At 41.3% G+C, this 21,735-nt stretch overlaps 1 protein-coding gene and 1 long non-coding RNA gene across 3 annotated transcripts in view; both read left to right on the top strand.

Moving 5' to 3' along the window:
• The first annotated feature begins 245 nt into the window (after positions 1-245).
• Positions 246-21,735, top strand: part of LOC139564814 (syntaxin-binding protein 2-like) — a 62,212-nt gene continuing 40,722 nt past the window's right edge. For both annotated transcript variants that reach the window (XM_071384658.1, XM_071384657.1), the window contains exon 1: positions 246-342. In XM_071384658.1, coding sequence (XP_071240759.1) covers positions 306-342 — 37 coding nt within the window. In that variant the 5' untranslated portion in view covers positions 246-305. The remainder of the gene's footprint in view (positions 343-21,735) is intronic.
• On the top strand, positions 1,180-2,071 carry LOC139564815 (uncharacterized). Its single transcript, XR_011672828.1, has 2 exons — positions 1,180-1,307; positions 1,861-2,071. It is a non-coding gene; the product is annotated as an uncharacterized lncRNA (long non-coding RNA).

Below are 21,735 nucleotides of genomic sequence, written 5' to 3'. Positions count from 1 at the left end.
TGAAATAAAGATGTTTCGCACCCAAACCACAAGAAAATCTTATTTTCTTTGCTCCTACCCTATATCAGAGACCTACTGTAAATTACTATTGTTTTAATGCTAATGTACTCATGAAGAACATTAATAACACTTTAGTCAAATTGGAAACTCTTCTTTGCTTATTAATTTTGAGTGCATTTGAACACGTTTCTTGCTTTGATAAACGAAGCGGACACGACGTATGATGATTATGATGATGATGATGATTATGTCAGCCAGTTAAAAAGTTGCATGAGAAAAAGAATCGACAACACGGAAGTGTCAAGATGGCTCCAAGCGGACTGAAGGCGGTAGTCGGAGAGAGTAAGTCAAGAAATTTGTTCATTTTTATAACTATCAAATCTCTATTGTTCGGCGGGAGAAATATTGAATGTTGTATACCATCAAGCTGTTAGCTTGTTGTCACTAAAATTAAGAACAGAAAACATCCAAACAAACTGCCTGGTTTAGTTAGCGATACATAGCCTTCGTCGCTCAAGCAAGTTGCTTCCTAGTAATACCTGGTTATGATAGTTAGCTGTCATTAGGCTATTTAATTGAAATATAATTGAAATTGAATTAAATTGAAATATAAAATGTGACTGGGAAGGGTATGCCTTATGGGTGGGTATAATTTGTGGAACGTTCCAACAGGAATCCGTTCCAAAAACTCCGTAAATATCAAGGTTGCCAACAAACAACGCATACAGTCGTATAACAGTAGAATGACATACCGGGTTGGGAGTGAGCTCTGTAATTACGTTTTTAACTCGGAAAAAATGTCTCTCTTCGTTCTGGTAGCCTCCGCCATTTCTCGTTCGTTGGTTTAGTTATTATTTCCGGTGTTCCTGCATTCCCCGGTGAACTCTGTTGCGCCTCAATTGGGGAATCGCTGTGGTTGAAATGTAACTAATGACCGCAAGCCCCAGTATTTTATTAGCTAGGTGGCTTGTACACAATTGTTACCGATGATACTGTATATACCTACTCGTAGTACAGAAATATGCATTGTATTTTGCCAAGTTCTGTCGGTGTTAATCCTGTTTCCCAGACATAGCAGGTAAACTGTGTCTGTGTTGTGTTGTTGAGTTCATCTTGCCTAGTTAAATAAAGATTAAATTAATTAGAACATTTCAAATATATACTTTGACCTATTTCAGTTAACCCCAAGATGCTTGATTCACTACAGCTGCTTTTGAAGAACTTTCCAGTCGTTTTTGCTTTACATTGCGACTTTTGAACGTCTGTTTATTGGACATATATATTAGTGTCTAATAAAAAAGAGCAACGTATGTAAAGCATCCTATCTGTTTTAAGGTTATAGTGTGTGTGTATATGTGTGTGTAGTGTAGGTCCTCTTGATGTCCACTAGGTGTCAGCACGGCTTCAATAATGTCACACCAGGTTCACAACATGTTTTTATGTGTAACAAATCAAATTGTCACATGCGCCGAATACTACATATGTAGACCTTATAGTGAAATGCTGACTTACAAGCCCTTAACACATATTTTTCTAAAAAGGAAATTGTTGGTTAATTAAGAAATAAAAGTTACAAATAAATAAAGAGCAGCAGTAAAATAAAAATAGCGAGGCTATATACATGGGGTACCGGTACAGAGTCAATGTGTGGGGGCCCGGTTAGTCGAGGTAATTGAGGTGTTCCTTTCAAGTCCAGTGGTGTAAATTACTTAACAAAAATGTATTTAAAGTACTCCACTACATTCCGTTTATATCTGTGTTTTTTTGTATCTGTACTTTTACTCTTTCTGTTTCTTTACAACTTTTGATTTTACTTCACTACATTTCTAAAGAAAATAATATTTTTTTTACTCCGTACAGTTTCCCTGGCACCCAAAAGTACTTGTTTCATTTCGAATGCTAAGCCGGACAGGAAAATGGTCCAAATCACACACTTATCAAGAGAACATCCCTGGTCATTCCTACTGCATCTGATCTAGCGGACTTACTAAACACATGATTTGTTTGTAAATTATGTCTGAATGTTGGAATGTTCCCATGGCTATTACTTAAATAAACAAACAAGAAAGTTGTGCTGTCTGGTTTTTAATAATATGGAAGGTCAAATAATTTATACTTTTATCACTGATACTTTACCACAACTCTATTAAAGGACATTCTACACAAGGTGTCACTTCATTTCTTGCTATTTGATGGGAACTACTCTCTACCCCCCTACACACCTCAAGTTAGCTCTTTCATGCCCACAAAAGGCAACATCAAAAATGGCTGTCTAAAAATTGCTCTCCCTGGATTTGACCTCTCAAGCTCTGGTTTGGGGAGCAAACACCATAACCACTACTCTACCAGACAGACAGAGAATACATGTTAAGGGCTACTTCAAAATGTACACATCAAAGACAACATTTCAGAGGTTGGAGAATGGCGTGGGGGCTTGTACTTCTTGGGTCCACCAACCGTTCCTCAATCTTCTTCTGATGACTACAAGCATAGATTATGAATCTTCAAAACCTACACTATAGGATGGATGTGTTTAGGAATGGGGGACGAAATTCGAAAGGGACGTGTTTCCAATTACCAGCAAATAAACCCTAGAAATGTTATTCCAAAATCTTAATATTGGAACTTTGTCCATAAATTTGCATACTACTGTCTATAAGCTATCATAACATGTGGGTTTTGTCTTGGGGACAAGGTATCGGAACGCCTTTGAATGGTCTACAAAGCATGCCCCCAGGTAAAAGTTGGCTTTTGCAGACAAGGATTATATTGTTACTCCACGACATAATATGTTATCACAACTCTATTAAAGGACATTCTACACAAGGTGTCACTTCATTTCTTGCTATTTGATGGGAACTACCCTCTACCCCCCTACACACCTCAAGTTAGCTCTTTCATGCCCACAAAAGGCAACATCAAAAATGGCTGTCTAAAAATTGCTCTCCCTGGATTTGACCTCTCAAGCTCTGGTTTGGGGAGCAAACACCATAACCACTACTCTACCAGACAGACAGAGAATACATGTTAAGGGCTACTTCAAAATGTACACATCAAAGACAACATTTCAGAGGTTGGAGAATGGCGTGGGGGCTTGTACTTCTTGGGTCCACCAACCGTTCCTCAATCTTCTTCTGATGACTACAAGCATAGATTATGAATCTTCAAAACCTACACTATAGGATGGATGTGTTTAGGAATGGGGGACGAAATTCGAAAGGGACGTGTTTCCAATTACCAGCAAATAAACCCTAGAAATGTTATTCCAAAATCTTAATATTGGAACTTTGTCCATAAATTTGCATACTACTGTCTATAAGCTATCATAACATGTGGGTTTTGTCTTGGGGACAAGGTATCGGAACGCCTTTGAATGGTCTACAAAGCATGCCCCCAGGTAAAAGTTGGCTTTTGCAGACAAGGATTATATTGTTACTCCACGACATAATATGTTATCACAACTCTATTAAAGGACATTCTACACAAGGTGTCACTTCATTTCTTGCTATTTGATGGGAACTACCCTCTACCCCCCTACACACCTCAAGTTAGCTCTTTCATGCCCACAAAAGGCAACATCAAAAATGGCTGTCTAAAAATTGCTCTCCCTGGATTTGACCTCTCAAGCTCTGGTTTGGGGAGCAAACACCATAACCACTACTCTACCAGACAGACAGAGAATACATGTTAAGGGCTACTTCAAAATGTACACATCAAAGACAACATTTCAGAGGTTGGAGAATGGCGTGGGGGCTTGTACTTCTTGGGTCCACCAACCGTTCCTCAATCTTCTTCTGATGACTACAAGCATAGATTATGAATCTTCAAAACCTACACTATAGGATGGATGTGTTTAGGAATGGGGGACGAAATTCGAAAGGGACGTGTTTCCAATTACCAGCAAATAAACCCTAGAAATGTTATTCCAAAATCTTAATATTGGAACTTTGTCCATAAATTTGCATACTACTGTCTATAAGCTATCATAACATGTGGGTTTTGTCTTGGGGACAAGGTATCGGAACGCCTTTGAATGGTCTACAAAGCATGCCCCCAGGTAAAAGTTGGCTTTTGCAGACAAGGATTATATTGTTACTCCACGACATAATATGTTATCACAACTCTATTAAAGGACATTCTACACAAGGTGTCACTTCATTTCTTGCTATTTGATGGGAACTACCCTCTACCCCCCTACACACCTCAAGTTAGCTCTTTCATGCCCACAAAAGGCAACATCAAAAATGGCTGTCTAAAAATTGCTCTCCCTGGATTTGACCTCTCAAGCTCTGGTTTGGGGAGCAAACACCATAACCACTACTCTACCAGACAGACAGAGAATACATGTTAAGGGCTACTTCAAAATGTACACATCAAAGACAACATTTCAGAGGTTGGAGAATGGCGTGGGGGCTTGTACTTCTTGGGTCCACCAACCGTTCCTCAATCTTCTTCTGATGACTACAAGCATAGATTATGAATCTTCAAAACCTACACTATAGGATGGATGTGTTTAGGAATGGGGGACGAAATTCGAAAGGGACGTGTTTCCAATTACCAGCAAATAAACCCTAGAAATGTTATTCCAAAATCTTAATATTGGAACTTTGTCCATAAATTTGCATACTACTGTCTATAAGCTATCATAACATGTGGGTTTTGTCTTGGGGACAAGGTATCGGAACGCCTTTGAATGGTCTACAAAGCATGCCCCCAGGTAAAAGTTGGCTTTTGCAGACAAGGATTATATTTTTGCCAGGTTGCGTTCAATACCATTTTAAATCAAATCAAATCACATGTATTTATATAGCACTTCTTACATCAGCTGATATCTCAAAGTGCTGTACAGAAACCCAGCCTAAAACCCCAAACAGCAAGCAATGCAGGTGTAGAAGCACGGTGGCTAGGAAAAACTCCCTAGAAAGTTCAAAACCTAGGAAGAAACCTGGAGAGGAACCAGGCTATGAGGGGTGGCCAGTCCTCTTCTGGCTGTGCCGGGTGGAGATTATAACAGAACATGGCCAAGATGTTCAAATGTTCATAAATGACCAGCATGGTCAAATAATAATAATCACAGTAGTTGTCGAGGGTGCAGCAAGTCAGCACCTCAGGAGTAAATGTCAGTTGGCTTTTCATGGCCGATCATTAAGAGTATCTCTACCGCTCCTGCGGTCTCTAGAGAGTTGAAAACAGCAAGTCTGGGACAGGTAGCACGTCCGGTGAACAGGTCAGGGTTCCATAGCCTCAGGCAGAACAGTTGAAACTGGAGCAGAAGCACGGCCAGGTGGACTGGGGACAGCAAGGAGTCATTATGCCAGGTAGTCCTGAGGCATGGTCATAGGGCTCAGGTCCTCCGAGAGAGAGAAAGAAAGAGAGAAAGAGAGAATTAGAGAGAGCATACTTAAATTCACACAGGACACACAGGACAAGACAGGAGAAGTACTCCAGATATAACAAACTGACCCTAGACCCCGACACATAAACTACTGCAGCATAAATACTGGAGGCTGAGACAGGAGGGGTCAGGAGACACTGTGGCCCCATCCGATGATACCCCCGGACAGGGCCAAACAGGAAGGATATAACCCCACCCACTTTGCCAAAGCACAGCCCCCACACCACTAGAGGGATATCTTCAACCACCAACTTACCATCCTGAGACAAGGCAGAGTAAAGCCCACAAAGATCTCTGCCACGGCACAACCCAAGGGGGGGCACCAACCCAGACAGGAAAATCACGTCAGTGACTCAACCCACTCAAGTGACGCATTCCTCCTAGGGACGGCATGAAAGAGCACCAGTAAGCCAGTGACTCCATCCAATTCAGAAAATAAACCAAATTCCAAATCCTATTAAAAAAAACATCCTTTTTGAAAGCATTCAAGAGGTTGGCAATTGGAATTTCATTGTACTTCCTGAATTGATGAGTGAAATGGAATTCACCCCATCCCTGCCTCTTAACCCCTGTGATGTCTTAAGGGTATAAAATGACCCACCACTGTGTTCATCAGCAGAGAAAACCCTCAAAATAATATTTTTTCAACCTGATATTTGATTACTTTTCCTAGAGTGACCCCAACATTAGAAAAAGTGAAACATCGCCTTTGTTGATATTCCCATTAAAACTGTACACCACCAGGGTACAAAGATTGTCTTAAGGTCATTTTTTTACACGGCATTTATACAATCATTCACACAACACAAAACCCCAAAGACTCTCTCTCTCTCACACGCACACACACAGACAGACACACAAGGAGAAATAGAGATTATGTGTGCTACTGATTCCGACAAAACTATAACTTTCTGGTTAATTTGCAACATCTCCCCTCCACAACCCCACACATGAGTCACAGACAAAATAAAAGCTATTTCAGACAAAATGGACTCAATCTATTGGTCTGCAACAAAACCATCCATTGTTTAGTTGTGGGGAATGCAGTCAGAGGCTATAAAGGTGCTGCAGATGACAGTCCCCCCAGTTCTCTCTTGGCTGAAGCCATGAGTTCACGTTTCAGTCCCCAACAGGTCGTAGATCTGTTTTTTTCAATTGTCCAGGAGGAACAAGAGAACGATGATTTAGAAGAGGAAGAGGTATCTGAAGAAGAAGATGGGGAATAATACAACCCAGAGTACAATGCATCATCTTCAGATGAAGAAGAAATCCCCAAAGGTGAAAGAGATCTTTTTTTTTTTTTAAACAGCAAAATAACATGGTCCTTGTCACCATATGACAACCAGGGCAGGATGGCAGCATTTAGGATGCAGAGAGTGGAAGGGCGATTGTCCGTGTCACGATGCCACTGAATGTTTTTCACAATTTCTCAAGAATAGTACGATTTGATAACCGTGAGTCAAGACTTGCAAGACGTGTGAGAGACAATCTTGCGGCAAGAAGAGAGGTCTGGGAGAAGTGGGTGAGAAGCGTCTGCCATACCTCTACAACCCTGGGCCTGAAGTAACAGTGGATGAGCAACTGGTTCCATTCAGAGGTACATTTGTATTTTCATATCTGTAACGTAAGTGATTTTCACTGTTAATTGTATTATGTATTGCTATAATATCATTGATTTATGTGATTGTTTTCTGTGATGCTGATAATAATTACTGATTTCTTTTGTCAAAAGGTTGCTGTCCTTTTCGGCAGTATATGACGAGCAAGACAGCAAAGTATTGCATCATGATATGGGTGGCCTGTTACGCACAATCCAGCTACGCTTGGAAGATCAAATCAATTCCAAATCAAATTATATCAAATCCATTTTAATTTGTCACATGCAGATGTTAATGCGAGTGTAGCGAAATGCTTGTGCTTGTAGTTCAGACAATGCTGTAATAACCAACGAGTAATCTAACCTAACAATTTCACAACAACTACCTTATACACACAAGTGTAAAGGAATGAAGAATATGTACATAAAAATATATGGATGAGCGATGGCCGAACGGCATAGGCAAGATGCAGTAGATGGTATAGAATACAGTATATACATATGAGATGAGTAATGTAGGGTATGTAAACATTATATGAAGTGGCATTGTTTAAAGTGGCTAGTGATACATTACATCAAGATGGCAAGATGCAGTAGATGATATAGAGTACAGTATATACATATGAGATGAGTAATGTAGGGTATGTAAACATTATATAAAGTGGCATTGTTTAAAGTGGCTAGTGATACATTTTTTCATCATTTTTTACATTCTTAAAGTGGCTGGAGTTGAGTCAGTATGTTGGCAGCAGCCACTCAATGTTAGTGGTGGCTGTTTAACGGTCTGATGGCCTTGAGATAGAAGCTGTTTTTCAGTCTCTCGGTCCCTGCTTTGATGCACCTGTACTGACCTCGCCTTCTGGATGATAGCGGGGTGAACAAGCAGTGGCTCGGGTGGTTGTTGTTCTTGATGATCTTTATGGCCTTCCTGTGACATCGGGTGGTGTAGGTGTCCTGGAGGGCAGGTAGTTTGCCCCCGGTGATGCGTTGTGCAGACCTCACTACCCTCTGGAGAGCCTTACGGTTGTGGGCGGAGCAGTTGCCGTACCAAGCGGTGATACAGCCCGACAGGATGCTCTCGATTGTGCATCTGTAAAAGTTTGTGAGTGCTTTTGGTGACAAGCCGATTTTCTTCAGCCTCCTGAGGTTGAAGAGGCGCTGCTGCGCCTTCTTCACCACACTGTCTGTGTGGGTGGACCAATTCAGTTTGTCCGTGATGTGTACGCCGAGGAACTTAAAACTTACTACCCTCTCCACTACTGTCCCGTCGATGTGGATAGGGGGGTGCTCCCTCTGCTGTTTCCTGAAGTCCACGATCATCTCCTTTGTTTTGTTCACGTTGAGTGTGAGGTTATTTTCCTGACACCACACTCCGAGGGCCCTCACCTCCTCCCTGTAGGCTTGTCGTTGTTGGTAATCAAGCCTACCACTGTAGTGTCGTCTGCAAACTTGATGATTGAGTTGGAGGCGTGCATGGCCACGCAGTCATGGGTGAACAGGGAGTACAGGAGAGGGCTCAGAACGCACCCTTGCGGGGCCCCAGTGTTGAGGATCAGCGGAGTGGAGATGTTGTTACCTACCCTCACCACCTGGGTGCGGCCCATCAGGAAGTCCAGTACCCAGTTGCACAGGGCGGGGTCGAGTCTACAAAGGGAAGCTGACCAGTGGAGGCCCGAAGAAGAACCAGGGGATGCGGCTTGTGCTTGATGTGACAGATGGACTGAGGGGGCACAATGTCACGTGTTACAATTTCTTTACCTCTTATGAACTCAGCCAGCAGCTCCTGAAGAGGAAGATTACCATGGTTGGCACAGTTAGAAAGAACAAGCCTTAGCTCCCCCCTGCACTCCTCGCAACAAGGGGGGAGAGGCCTTCTCATCAAAGTTTGCCTTCACCCTTACCACCACTGTCACGACTTCTGCCGAAGTCGGTGCCTCTCCTTGTTCGGGTGGTGTTCAGCGGTCGACGTCACCGTTCTTATAGCCATCGCCGATCCATTTTTCATGTTCCATTTGTTTTGTCTTGTTTTACACACACCTGGTTTTTATTCCCAAATTACATGTTGTATTTAAAACCCTCTGTATCCTCCATGTCCTTGTCGGTAATTGTTTATTGTAAGTGCTTGTGCACTTGTGTTATATTACCCATATGTCTTTGTTAATTTTAATGCCGTTACGTTTTTTTATTAAACTGCTCTGGCTATTACCGAGTTCTGCTCTCCTGCGTCTGACTTCCCTGCTACCAGATACTTCCCTGCTACCAGATACTTCCCTGCTACCAGATACGCACTGCCAAAGAGGAACAAGAATGTGGTCCTCCTGAGGAGACTGCACAAAACGGCTGAGATCAGTGATCGTGAGGACAGGAAGCCAGCCATCATCCTGGACTACAACCACAACAAAGGAGGCTTGGACAACCTGGACAAGGTGATTGGAACTTACAGCTGCAGGAGGATGACTGCCTGTTGGCCCCTGGTCATCTTCCTTAACATCATTGATGTGTACTCATACAATGCCTTCGGGATATTGAACAAGATCAACCATACCTGGATACCTGATAAAATAAACAACATGAAGGTGTTCTTGGAGCAGCTGGGAAAGGCACTTATAACCCCACACATTCAAAGAAGGGAGCGCCTCCACCTCACAGCAGCCTCTGCAGTGCTTGAAAAAGCTGTTTAGGGGGCTGAATCTTGTCCTGATCCACCTGAGGCTGCAGATGGGGCAGGCAAGAGGAGGAGATGCCAATTCTGCCCCCCAAAGAACAGCTGTAAAACAAATGCTATGTGCTGCACATGTGAGAAATACATCTGCAAAGTCCACGCACACACACTTGCATACTGTCCTACATGTGCTAATTAGAGTTGATTGATTTATGGTCATCACATTTTTGTTTTGTATCTATTATCTTATTTTATTCTTATTTATTCTTGTTGTTTATACACCTTGCAGGTGAGGACAATGGTAAAAAAAAAATGGGAGAAGACTAGAGAAGACTTCCTCATTGTACTTGTATATCAGAATATATCACTATTTTTTCAAAAAAGCTCAAGACTGTTATTGTTCCCTTCAATAAAATTATTTCAAAACTACTTTCTGCACATTTCTGCTACTGTCTTAGGCTACACAAGTGCTCTCTCTTGAAAAAAAATTTGTTTATACCTTTGCAATACCTTAATAATAATAATAATAATAAACCTCTACTTTAGTAAAGAAAACAATAATGACAGGTGTGTTGTAATAAAAACAAGTGGTGTCCACTGACTAAATACAGTTTTTCTGGAAACCCCAGATATTCACAAAGTTTGTGATGAATGACAGGTTGTTTATTCATTCAAAATAGATTTGGACTTTATTGCTTTATTTGAGTGGTTCAGTGAATGCGGGTAATTTTTGACCCTTGGAACAAGGGGAGTAAACAGAATGTTAAGAATACACAATGGTTAAGTCAAGTATTTACAAGGTGTCTAGTCATTTCTTGTCATTAATGTCTAATTGACCACACATTAGTGCAAGAAGAAGTGCAGTCAATGCTACACAGGTGTGTGTAGTCTAGGTGCTCGTTATAAGTGCTTGAAATCATAGATTGACTCCTTTGCTGTGTTCTAGAGCATAAAGACTGTGATCGATCAAGGGTGAACTGTGAGTGAATTACTGAGCTACAAATAATATTAAGTAGTTATTTATAAATCAAGGTTAATCTAATCAGTCTCCATTTGCCTTAAAAATCATCTGCAATCTGGAACGTGACTCCAACAATTCATTGACACCGTTGTGACTGGTAAGATTTATTTGTTATAGCATTACATTTTACACATGACATGCCAAAAATCCTGTAAATATAATTTTAACATACACATGCCATCTAATTGAAGTGAAAGGATGTGACCTTCCAATCTAAAATGTAAGACTTTTCTTCACATTTCAAAAGTAGTGTAATGAAAACATTTCACCAAATTATATTTCAGTGTCATTTCCCTTAATTTTTGCAGTCAGTCATCCATGCTATATGAAATGATAGGGTGATGAACACCATATGGGTGGAGGTCATCTGGATTTTAGAATGATCAATGGGTCAACGGTCCAATTTCTTATCTTTAGGGCCAGAATGTAACACATGCAGGTGAAATACCCTTTAATTTACCAGAATGACTGAATGCTTTATCAGACAAACATGCATGAATTACCCTAATAATCTTTTGCCTGTACAGTTATGGAAATGTACATTTTGGTGGTCTGCAGCACCACTAAGGACAATTCTCCTTTGATGTAGGATACCCTATCAGAAAACATTTAGTAATTTTTAGCTTTTATACAAAAAACAAACCTTTCTTTTCTCCTTTTTGTTGAAAGTGGCCCATTAGCTAACCACAACTTTCCTGTCCAAAGACATTCATGAACTACTAAAACTATATCTGACAATTTGTGGTAAATAAATATACTAATAATGCATCCAGTGTCTGGTTATTGATGATACTTCCCATTCTGGCCAATTGTGACCTTTGACCCCTTGCATATGGCCTTAAATTTCCACATTCTAGATGACATCCCGCCAAACTTTGGTATTTCACTGTTTGATCTAGCATGTGACTGTTTTTTCTCCGGCACTTGTCCAATGTTGGCAGGCCTATTATGCAGTTAGATGGAATGGTTGTACACGATGTAGACATAACATGTGAATTGGGATGAGGGGAAATGCCAATCAAAGACAACTGAAATAGCATATATTATCTGAATATCACTAGTTGTTCATGTAGACATACGTTGAATATGTTTCATATGTGGGTGAAGCATTTCGTTTGTAGTCTTTATTCATTTGTCGTTTTGAGTGGCCTGTAAATATTTGTACATATTTTGGTAGGATGTCTGTGTAACAAATAACTAATGATCATGATTTCAATTCAGTTTAATGACATCAAACACTCACTTCTCCTGAAGGGCGCACATAATATCATTTGCCATATGTGTAAAAGCATTTAGATTTGCACATGCATGGCCTAAAATGACTTTGAACCATATTTCCTCTACATGCTGAGAATTTAATGGGTGCACTTTGGGAGAACTGAGATATTTGGTACTAATTACTGCCCAACTCCTTCCTCCCTCAATAAAGCTATCACTGCTTAGACAGGATTGGGCAGGTCAAACCAAGTGCTGCACTACATGGGTTTAACCCTTGTAGTTATTTATAATCAGTGATTACTTTTAGGAAGGAAGAAAGGAGGGATATATGTAAAGATTGAGCAAGCCACTATTGTCAGCTCAACATCCCAATCGTCTTATTTGCATATAATATACTTTTCACCTCTGACCTGTATACTGTCTGTACCATTCCACAGATATCTCGTACAGTGGAAACACTTGAGCCTCTGCGTCATCCGCGTCAGCAATAACTCATCACTCCAACTCCAGGTAAATTCATTAGCATGAAGTTTGATACCCATATAACCCCACTCATCCCCAGGGGTCAAGTGTCAACATTCAATCTAACCTGGGGCCTTACGTATCAACTGTGTCAGAGTAGAAGTGTTCCTCTCGGATCAGTTTTGCAGTTTACAACAAGAATAAGATGAGACACGTCCTAGATCAACACTGACTCTGAGATGATTTGTGGATGAAGTCCCAGGTCCCCCTCTGTTTATGTTCTGATGTTCATTTGGATCTTAACATGCCTTTTGGGGGCCCTAACTGAGATTTTGTTGGGGTGCGCCCCCACCTCACTGGCAAAACATTTTAGGCCCCTCCCTGACTGTGGAGAGAAATAAACATTTATAAAACATTTCATGCAATTACACTCATTTTGCCATGGAGCAGTATTGCAGGGAATTTCCTTAAATTTTACACATTTACCAAGACTTATGTTTGTTAACCATATCTGAGTGAGAGTGACTTAACACAATCCGTATTGGGGCATTATTACTAGAAGTTTAACTGGCTAGACTAACTTACCTATCTAAATGTTTGTAGCTGACATGTGACTCAGTGACTTACACAACTTGTTATGATATTTCTTATATACTTTTTTAAGATTGTGTTTTCTATTGTTAGGTATTGCTGCATTGTGGGAGCTACAAACAAACATTTTGTTAGGTATTACTGTGTATGTTACAAATTTTTATTTGATAACCAACTGCTGATTCATAACCAAATCTCAATTTCACCTTTTATTAGATAACCAACTGCTGATTCATAACCAAATCTCAATTTCACCTTGTGTATTTTACTATTCTAATACAATAGTAAGTGACTGAATTCTTTAGTTAATACATCCTAATAATAATGATAGGTGGTCCCCTAGCTACTGCTTATGTCCCTTATACCTGCAGCCCACTGGTTATGAATGATAGCGTAATTCCATCCTCCCTGGAAGTAATCATTGATTAGACATGATTTGGCAAGTCATGTATTTAGAAATGATCACTGATTACAGGGGGGATATGGTTAATTTGATCAAATGATAGAATTCACTTTAAATCCTTTACCTTTAATGTCAAATTCTGCATGCAGATTTTAAATAAAAATGATGTAATTTATGTAGAATGTAACGGGTCTCAATTTCATTCTGAATGTACTCCAGTCTGGCTTGGTAAACTATTTGAAGCACTAGGGATATTTTTCCATATAACATTCCATATAGTTAGTTAACTGTCTTAATATCAATAGTTATACCAATGTCATTTTCCTTGTCAGAATGCCAAAGAGAAAGAGGGCCCCAACTTTTGATGACATTGCCTCAGTTGTTGAAAGGCTAGGCCTCTCACCAGAGGAAGTTACAGCAGCGAGCTACCATCAGGAAAATTGAATATTTTCTGTGATAGTAATTGAACTGGAAAGGTCTAACACCCTCAGCTATCGCCGTCAACTCTACGACGTATGGAGTAAGGGAAGGTTGGCCAATGCACAAGCCCACTCCGTCTCCCAGATTGCCCCATCACCACCCCAGGTCTTCCAATCACTACCACAGCAAGTATACACCACGCGGCAGCTGCCTTTAACACCAGCACAAGCAGCTGAAATGATTGAAACGGTTGATCCTGCTAAGGTATCCCACCTTCCACCACTCCACCCCAAGCCTGGAGACATTTTTCTGTTTGCAGGTAGTTCCTTGTCATGTGAGGACTGGAAGGCGGACCAAAAAAGATGGATTCAGAAGGGATCCCACAGCCTTCCTTGCCGTTTACCAAAACTAAGGGTGCGGTACTATGCAGGAAAGGAAGCACCAGGGTTAAAAAAAAGGGAGTATGAGTTGCTTCACCAGCCTGATTCTCCTGTGCTAATTCACTACTTTGGTGAGGAGGCACCCTCCAATGTCCCCCACCCCCACGGCAACAGCCAACAGCAGCAAGCAAGGGATTTCATCCGATCGGCTACCTCAATTATGGATGAAATATGCCGGCGAAAGACTGAAACACCTGGTAAAGTATACTCAGACATGACCAATAACCCACCACCACCCCCAAATGCTTCATTCATGCCAGTCTACCAACCTCGCAACTTGGCACAAGTGAAAAACACAATTCGTCGAGCAAGGGATGTCACTGTTTTGGACCGGAACGAGTTGGTGGCAACACATATGATGGGTGACATTCTCCCCGGATTTATCACCCATATGGAGACTAGACCCGCAACCCTTCTGGTGGTGGCAGCACCAGAAATGGTTGAAGAGGCCAAGGCAGTTATTAAAAGCAAACACCAAGGAGCACACATTTTTCACTATGACACCACTTTTGACCTGGGGAATTTTTATGTTTCACCCCTTGTTTTCCGTCATGTTGCATTTCAAGAGGCACCTATCCTTCCCCTGGCATTCCTCATTCACACCACCCGGCACATGGAAAACCACAAACAGTTCTTTCGCACCATCCTTTCACTCCTTCCCCAACTATCCACAGCAATCTTCTGCACAGACCGTGAGGCGGCTATTGAAGGAGCAATCCAGTCTGTGCTGCCGCAAGCCAGGATTGTTAATTGCTGGAACCACATCTCCAACAATGTGAAGCACAAGATGGGGTCAGAGGGTGCTGAAGCTGTGGCCGATTACCAGCAGGCCATCAAAGAGCTCTTGGCAACAAAAACAAGGAGTGAATACGAATGCACACTGGAGAGTGTGTGCCTTCACTGGAGCCCTGATTTCAAGGCTTATTTCGATCAGTCGCTCTCTGATGCCATGGACAAGAGCGCACAATATGTGCTCAACAGCTTGGGCATCCAGTCAGATGGAATTACCAACAACTGCTCAGAGAGCTTCAATGCTGTCCTCAAGGCATTGGTTGGATGGAAGAAGGTCAGAGTAGATAAATTGGTTTATCTACTCTACCAACTCCAAACCAATGCCTTGAGGGAGGTGCTGCGGGCCTACTGTAATCTAGGGAATTTCCACCTGACCCCTGAGTGCCATGAGCAATTTTCCAGGCGAATGCCCACCACCAGTTTCCCCTACCACATGTCAGAGGAAGACATGGTATCTTTTGCCGAAGGCATCCAGTTCTGTGTGGCACAGGACGAGGTTGTCATGGCAGAAACTGGAGCGGAGGCCTTAGCCAGGATGATTGTGGCAAAAGGACGAATCCTCCTGGTGCCAAGCACCAAATCGTTCCTCTACCAGGGCTTCTCCGACAAGCAGCATGTGGTTACTCTGTTGCCAACGGAGACGTGCTCCTGCTCTGCATCTGACAGTGCCCAGAGGTGTGTCCACCGACTGGCAGCTGTACTGGCCATTGGCGGAAGTGTGGACAGTCCTATGCCAATTAAGCTGAGGACAAGGCATCTGGCCGCAAAACGCTCTGGCCATAAGTGTGCCACCAAGGAGCATGTCCAGACGGGCACCAAACACCAGGAAGAGCAATCGACAGTTCATCAACAGGTCGGTCTTATGTGTTGCTATTTAGTTACATTTCTTATTTGGGTATGTTAAAATGGTAACCATTTTACTAAACCATGTGATCCTCATGGGTTTAATGTATATCCGTGAACACAAAATGCAGATCTGTCCCAAACTGAACTGTAACCATTATTCAATAGGGTGACCAATTCCAACAGTCTCTGTCTGAGAAACACCCCAGCAGGGATGACAAATTGGAGAATAGAGTAAGTGGAATGGGACTGTTTTTGTTATATTCTGCATGTTTTCCTAATGCATGTTGATTGCATCTGTACAGTCAGGCAGTTTGGACCCCATTTTTGAAGGGCAAAATCTGTTTGTATAGGTGAAGCAACTGTGGGCAATGTCGTCGGATGGAGTGGACAGGGCAACCGCAAGGATTTTGTTGGAGGGATCCGTTGCCATCCTGCACCTCCATGACTTCCTGACGTTGAAGCCCAATGAGTGGCTTAGTGGGGAGGTATGTTAAGGTCCCCCACATGTTATGGTTGAATTGTATGAAATTTCCATGCGTGCAGTTGGTATAAAGTACAATTAGATTTGTTGCCTGAGCTGACTGTATTGCCTGGGCATCATGTTAACTTTGACCAACCATATGCCATTCTGCTTTAGGTAATTGACTTCTACCTCCAACTGAAGAGGGTTGACCTTCAAGTGGAGGGGGACGTTTTTATTGTGGATCACTTTGTGGCAGGGATAATCCTGCATGGGGATAAGGTGGCGATGCGCAAGAACACCTTGTCAAAGGTAAAGGCATGTCCGCAGAGTTGCTTTTGTGTCATGTTTCTAAATAAGAGGCTAGACTGGTCAATGTAGGGAGTACTGCCACCTTCCTGACAAAATATTGCCTGCCACATCGTATAAATGTATCTTCACTCCTATTCCTGTAGACTAGTCTGGAGCAGCACAGTTGCTTGATTGGAGTTTGCAACGTGGGAAACTACCACTGGATACTCTTGGTAAGCTCCACAAGATTTACCATTTTAGTTAGAGATTACACAGTACTATTCTTGAATATGTTATGTTTGAGGCCATTTTGATATACTGACTTGGAATTACCGCTTGTGTTTGTTTAGTATGTCAATCGCAGGACCCACTCTGCCATTGTCCTGGACCCTACTGGTTCCCCTAACACAGAGAGCCATATGAGCGAGAACCTGGTGAAGCACATCAGGTATGGTCAATCTAGTGGTGTAAAAATAGTTTTAGGGGTATCTGTACTTTACATTGCTATTGATATTGATATTTTTTTTACCCCTTTTACTTTACTACATTCCTAAAGATATGTCGTTTTTACTCCATACATTTTCCCTGACACCAAAACTACTCGTTACATTTTGAATGCTTAGCAGGACATAAATTGTCCCATTCAAACATCCCTACTGCCTCTGATCTGGCGGACTCACTACACACATGCTGTGTTTGTAAATTATGTCTGAGTGTTGGCGTGTGCTTCTTGCTCTGTAAATTCAAACAAACTAGAAAATCTTGCCTTCTGGTTTGCTGACATAAGGAAATCGAAATGATTTATCCTTGAACTTTTCAGTTTTTTAAGTATATTTGACCAATTAAATTTGCCTTTGATACTTAAGTACATTTAAAACCAAACACTTTTCGACTTTTACTCAAGTGGTATTTTACTGGGTGACTTTCACTTTTACTCAAGTGGTATTTTACTGGGTGACTTTCACTTTTACTTCAGTCATTTTATATGAAGTTCTTTACTTTTACTCAAATATGACAATTGGATACTGTGGTGGAAATTCTAAATACTATCAAATGAGGAGAGACACACTTATCACACAAGTGTGAGTTATACTTAAACTACACTACCGTTCCAAAGTTTGGGGTCACATAAATGTCATTGTTTTTTAAAGAAAATAATTGTCCAATTAAAATAACATTTATCAGAAATACATTGTTAATGTTGTAAATAACTTTTGGAAACAGCAGATTTTGTATGAAATATCTACAGAGGCTCTTTATCAGCAACCATCACTCCTGTGTTCCAATGGCACTTTGTGTTACCTAATACAAGTTTATAATTTTAAAAGGCTATTTGATTAAAGAAGCTATAAAACTGTCCTCCTTTAGACTAGTTGAGTATCAGGAGCATTAGCCTTTGTGGGTTCGATTACAGGTAGAAAATGGCCAGAAACAAAGCACTTTCTACAGAAACTCCTCAGTCTATACTTGTTCTGAGAAATGAAGGCTATTCCATGCGAAAAATTGACAAACTGAAGATCTCGTCCAACGCTGTGTACTACTCCCTTCGCAGAACAGCGCAAACTGTCTCTAACCAGAATAGAAAGAGGAGTGGGAGGCCCCGGTGCACAACTGAGCAAGAGGACAAGTACATTGTTTCTCAAACTAGACACTAGACGCCTCACAAGTCCTCAGCTTGCAGCTTCATTAAATAGTACCCGCAAAACACCAGTCTCAACAGTGAAGAGGGGACTCCAGGATGCTGGCCTAGGCAGAGTTGGAAAGAAAATGCCATATCTCAGAAAGGCCAATAAAAATAAAAGATTAAGATGGTAAAAAGATCATTTTAATAATTGTATTTATTTTACCTTTATTTAACCAGGTATGCTAGCTGAGAAGTTTTGCAACTGCGACCTGGCCAAGAGAAATCAAAGCAGTTCCACACATAAAACAACAGTTACACATGGAATAAAAAAACATACTGTAGAAAAAGTCTATATACAGTGTGCAAATGAGGTAGGATAAGGGAGGTAAGGCAATAAATAGGCCATGGTGGCAAAGTAATTACAATACAGCAATTTAACACTGGAATAGTAGATGTGCAAGTAGAGATACTGGGGTGCAAAGGAGCAAGATAAATAAATACAGTATGGGGATGGGCTATGTACAGGTGCAGTGATCTGTGAGCTGCTCTGACAGCTGGTGCTTAAAGTTAGTGAGGGAGATAAGAGTCTCCAGCATCAGTGATTTTTTTTTGCAGTACGTTCCAGTCATTGGCAGCAGAGAACTGGAAGGAAACGCGGCCAAAGGAATAAGTGGCTTTGGGAGTGACCAGTGAGATTTACCTGCTGGAGTGCGTGCTGTGGGTGCTGCTATGGTGACCAGTGAGCTGAGATAAGGCGGGGCTTTACCTAGCAGAGACTTTTAGATGACCTGGAGCCAGTGGGTCTGGCGACGAGTATGATGCGAGGGCCAGCCAACAAGGGTATACAGGTCGCAGTGGTGGGTAGTATATGGGGCGTTGGTGATAAAACAGATGGCACGGTGATTGACTATATCCTATTTGTTGAGTAGAGTGTTGGAGGCTATTTTGTAAATGACATCGCCAAAGTCGAGGATCGGTAGGATGGTGAGTGTTACAAGGGTATGTTTGGCAGCATGAGTGAAGGATGCAATGTTCATATATGGAAGCAATGTTTCCTTCTTACCTCCTTTGCCATATTCCTTGCTGATATTCTGCATTGCAATGGGGACATGTGAAAGACAAGCCTGACTTCTCCCCTCTCTGGGCCAAAGGTGACTGAGGCCCATATGATGGAGGCAGTGCAGCTGCCAACACCAAAGTCGGAAAGAAGATATTCTAATGACGAGTTCAACAGTTCAATTATATAAGCATGTTCTGCAGATAAGGCATCTTAATTATCTATGTTACTTAGCTAATTCTGATTTCTCCACCCCAGTACTATTCCACCACTGAGTACATCTATTGTATGGTCAGGCAAAACTATTGTTTGACCATTTCTCCAATATCCGCCATACAAGTTAAATTGAGCTGTCCATGTTGAGACTACTTTAACATTTATGGTCCGGTTGCATATTGACTTAATTAGCCTATGTGTTCATGTTATGAATGTTGTATGGTATGAACACAATTATAAAGCATTATTGATTTCAGTTAAGGCATCCCATTTTCATTCATGAGCAGCCATTCATGTGTTATGCAGTTGTATGAATGTTTTTGGAAGTATAACAGTGAGAGAATGTCATGGGCTATGTACAAACAATTCATGTTTTCCTCCCCAAACAGATACTGGTTTGACGAACGAACCCGCAGAACTGGGACAGAATCTGTTTTCAGCAATGTTCCCTGGCAGGCGACAACAATACCACACACCAAGCAGAGCGACGGCTACAATTGTGGAGTTTATGTGCTGCTGGTGAGTTCATATGCTAAATAGTTCCCAGGATAAATCAGTAGGCAAATTTGTTATCTTAGAAATCTGTGCATAACCCTTAATGGTAGGCCACCCAAAAGTGGTTCAAAAGCAAATGCACCCAATGTTCACATTAACAGATCTTTGAGGGTTTAGCCAAAGTCATTCCATTGAAAGGATTAGATTAGCATAACAAGTTAGTATAAATTTCCCACCTGTCATGTGCATGCCTAAGAAAATGGTCTGAAATGGGAAGGGAACCATGTGCATGTGTTCAAGAAGAAACAGTTTTTTTCTGTTGCTAACCAATGTGCTATGGTGTCCACTAATGAATATGACCCAGGTCAATAGAGAACTTGGTTGCTATGTGACAAACACTAAATTAAATGTTGGTGTAATATCATCAAATCATCACCAGTGTGCTGCCTTGATTTCATGATTACAGCAACAAAGGTTTTCCAAAGTGTAAGATTAACACAATGAATCAGATGATTTATTGTTAGGATGACAAGGCAGTTGGAGGCCTGCTTTCACACGATCTTATAATTCCCAATGGCCCTATAGAAGGTAGACATATTTATCCCATTGTCTGTCCTTTATGTACTACCTAGATGGCCAGAGAGTTAATGCAGAGGGAGAAGGCACTACGTGACCCAACTGTCCCAATGCATGTTAACATCGGTGGTGCCAGAATGGAGGTGGCCAAAGAGATCCTGGACAAAGGTGAGATTGTCTATCACTTTTTTACAATCGGACAATGTAAAGTTGAAGACTTGTAGCCTAGTCTACATCATACACTGCTCCTTGTGTCAGTACCGTGTGATGGGAAATAAGGTGATTGAGGCCAGCAGCCAAGACCAAGTCACTGCTGCATTATCTAATTTACTGTTGCTACATTGTCCTGGCCCCACTTTAATAGACTATTAATAATGTTGGATAGCACTATTGTTTTACCTGACATGTTTGAGCTTGGCAACATTTTGTTGTAGTTTCAGCCTACATGGATGTCAAAGTAGCTGACCGACTACATTATAATTCCCCAGTAGTCTATAACCTAACATAACCTCCCCATGTTTGATTGTAGGGAGGTTGTCATTTTCTTGTAAATTATTTGGTTGTTGGTAAACAAAGACCCCACTGCTGAAAGAGGCAAAGGCCAACTAAACTTCTCAAATCCACGTAAACATTTTTGTATCTTTTAGAAGAAATAACTAATTTATTTCAGAAAATTGTAAGGGTGACCATATATTTGGCAATAACTGTATATAGTATATTATCCTAAGGCAATATGTGATATAGCTGACATGTTTCCTTTTTTCTTTCAGAACTTGACAGGAAACTCTACTGCAGTTTCTGTGCAACAGATGAGGGGGGAGACTGGGTGAGAATAATTGTACACAGCAATTGCTGTGGTCTTTCTTTTACTGTGGTCTAAGGGGGTGTTGAGTTTTGTAGTAAATATATGTTCATAACCTTAAAGGGATGGATAAGTAATTTCACTCATTTAAACGTTTTATTACATTTAAAGCAGACTTCAATTTTTTTTAACAAGTCACTGCCAACAAATGCTAATTGTAATTTCTTCACCTAACTGTCAATTTCCCCTCTTCGCCACATTAATGGCTCCATCATCTCTTGAATGGATTGTCGGTCAATGATTTCATCTAGAATTGAATGGCAGTGGTTAGTTAAACAAACCAAATCGTGGATTGCTGAGCTATCCT

Source organism: Salvelinus alpinus, chromosome 36 (genome assembly GCF_045679555.1).
Source record: "Salvelinus alpinus chromosome 36, SLU_Salpinus.1, whole genome shotgun sequence".
NCBI classification, from domain to species: Eukaryota; Metazoa; Chordata; class Actinopteri; order Salmoniformes; family Salmonidae; genus Salvelinus; species Salvelinus alpinus.
The sequence above is the reverse complement of the archived record's forward strand: the minus strand, read 5'-3'. Positions and strand labels throughout refer to the sequence as shown.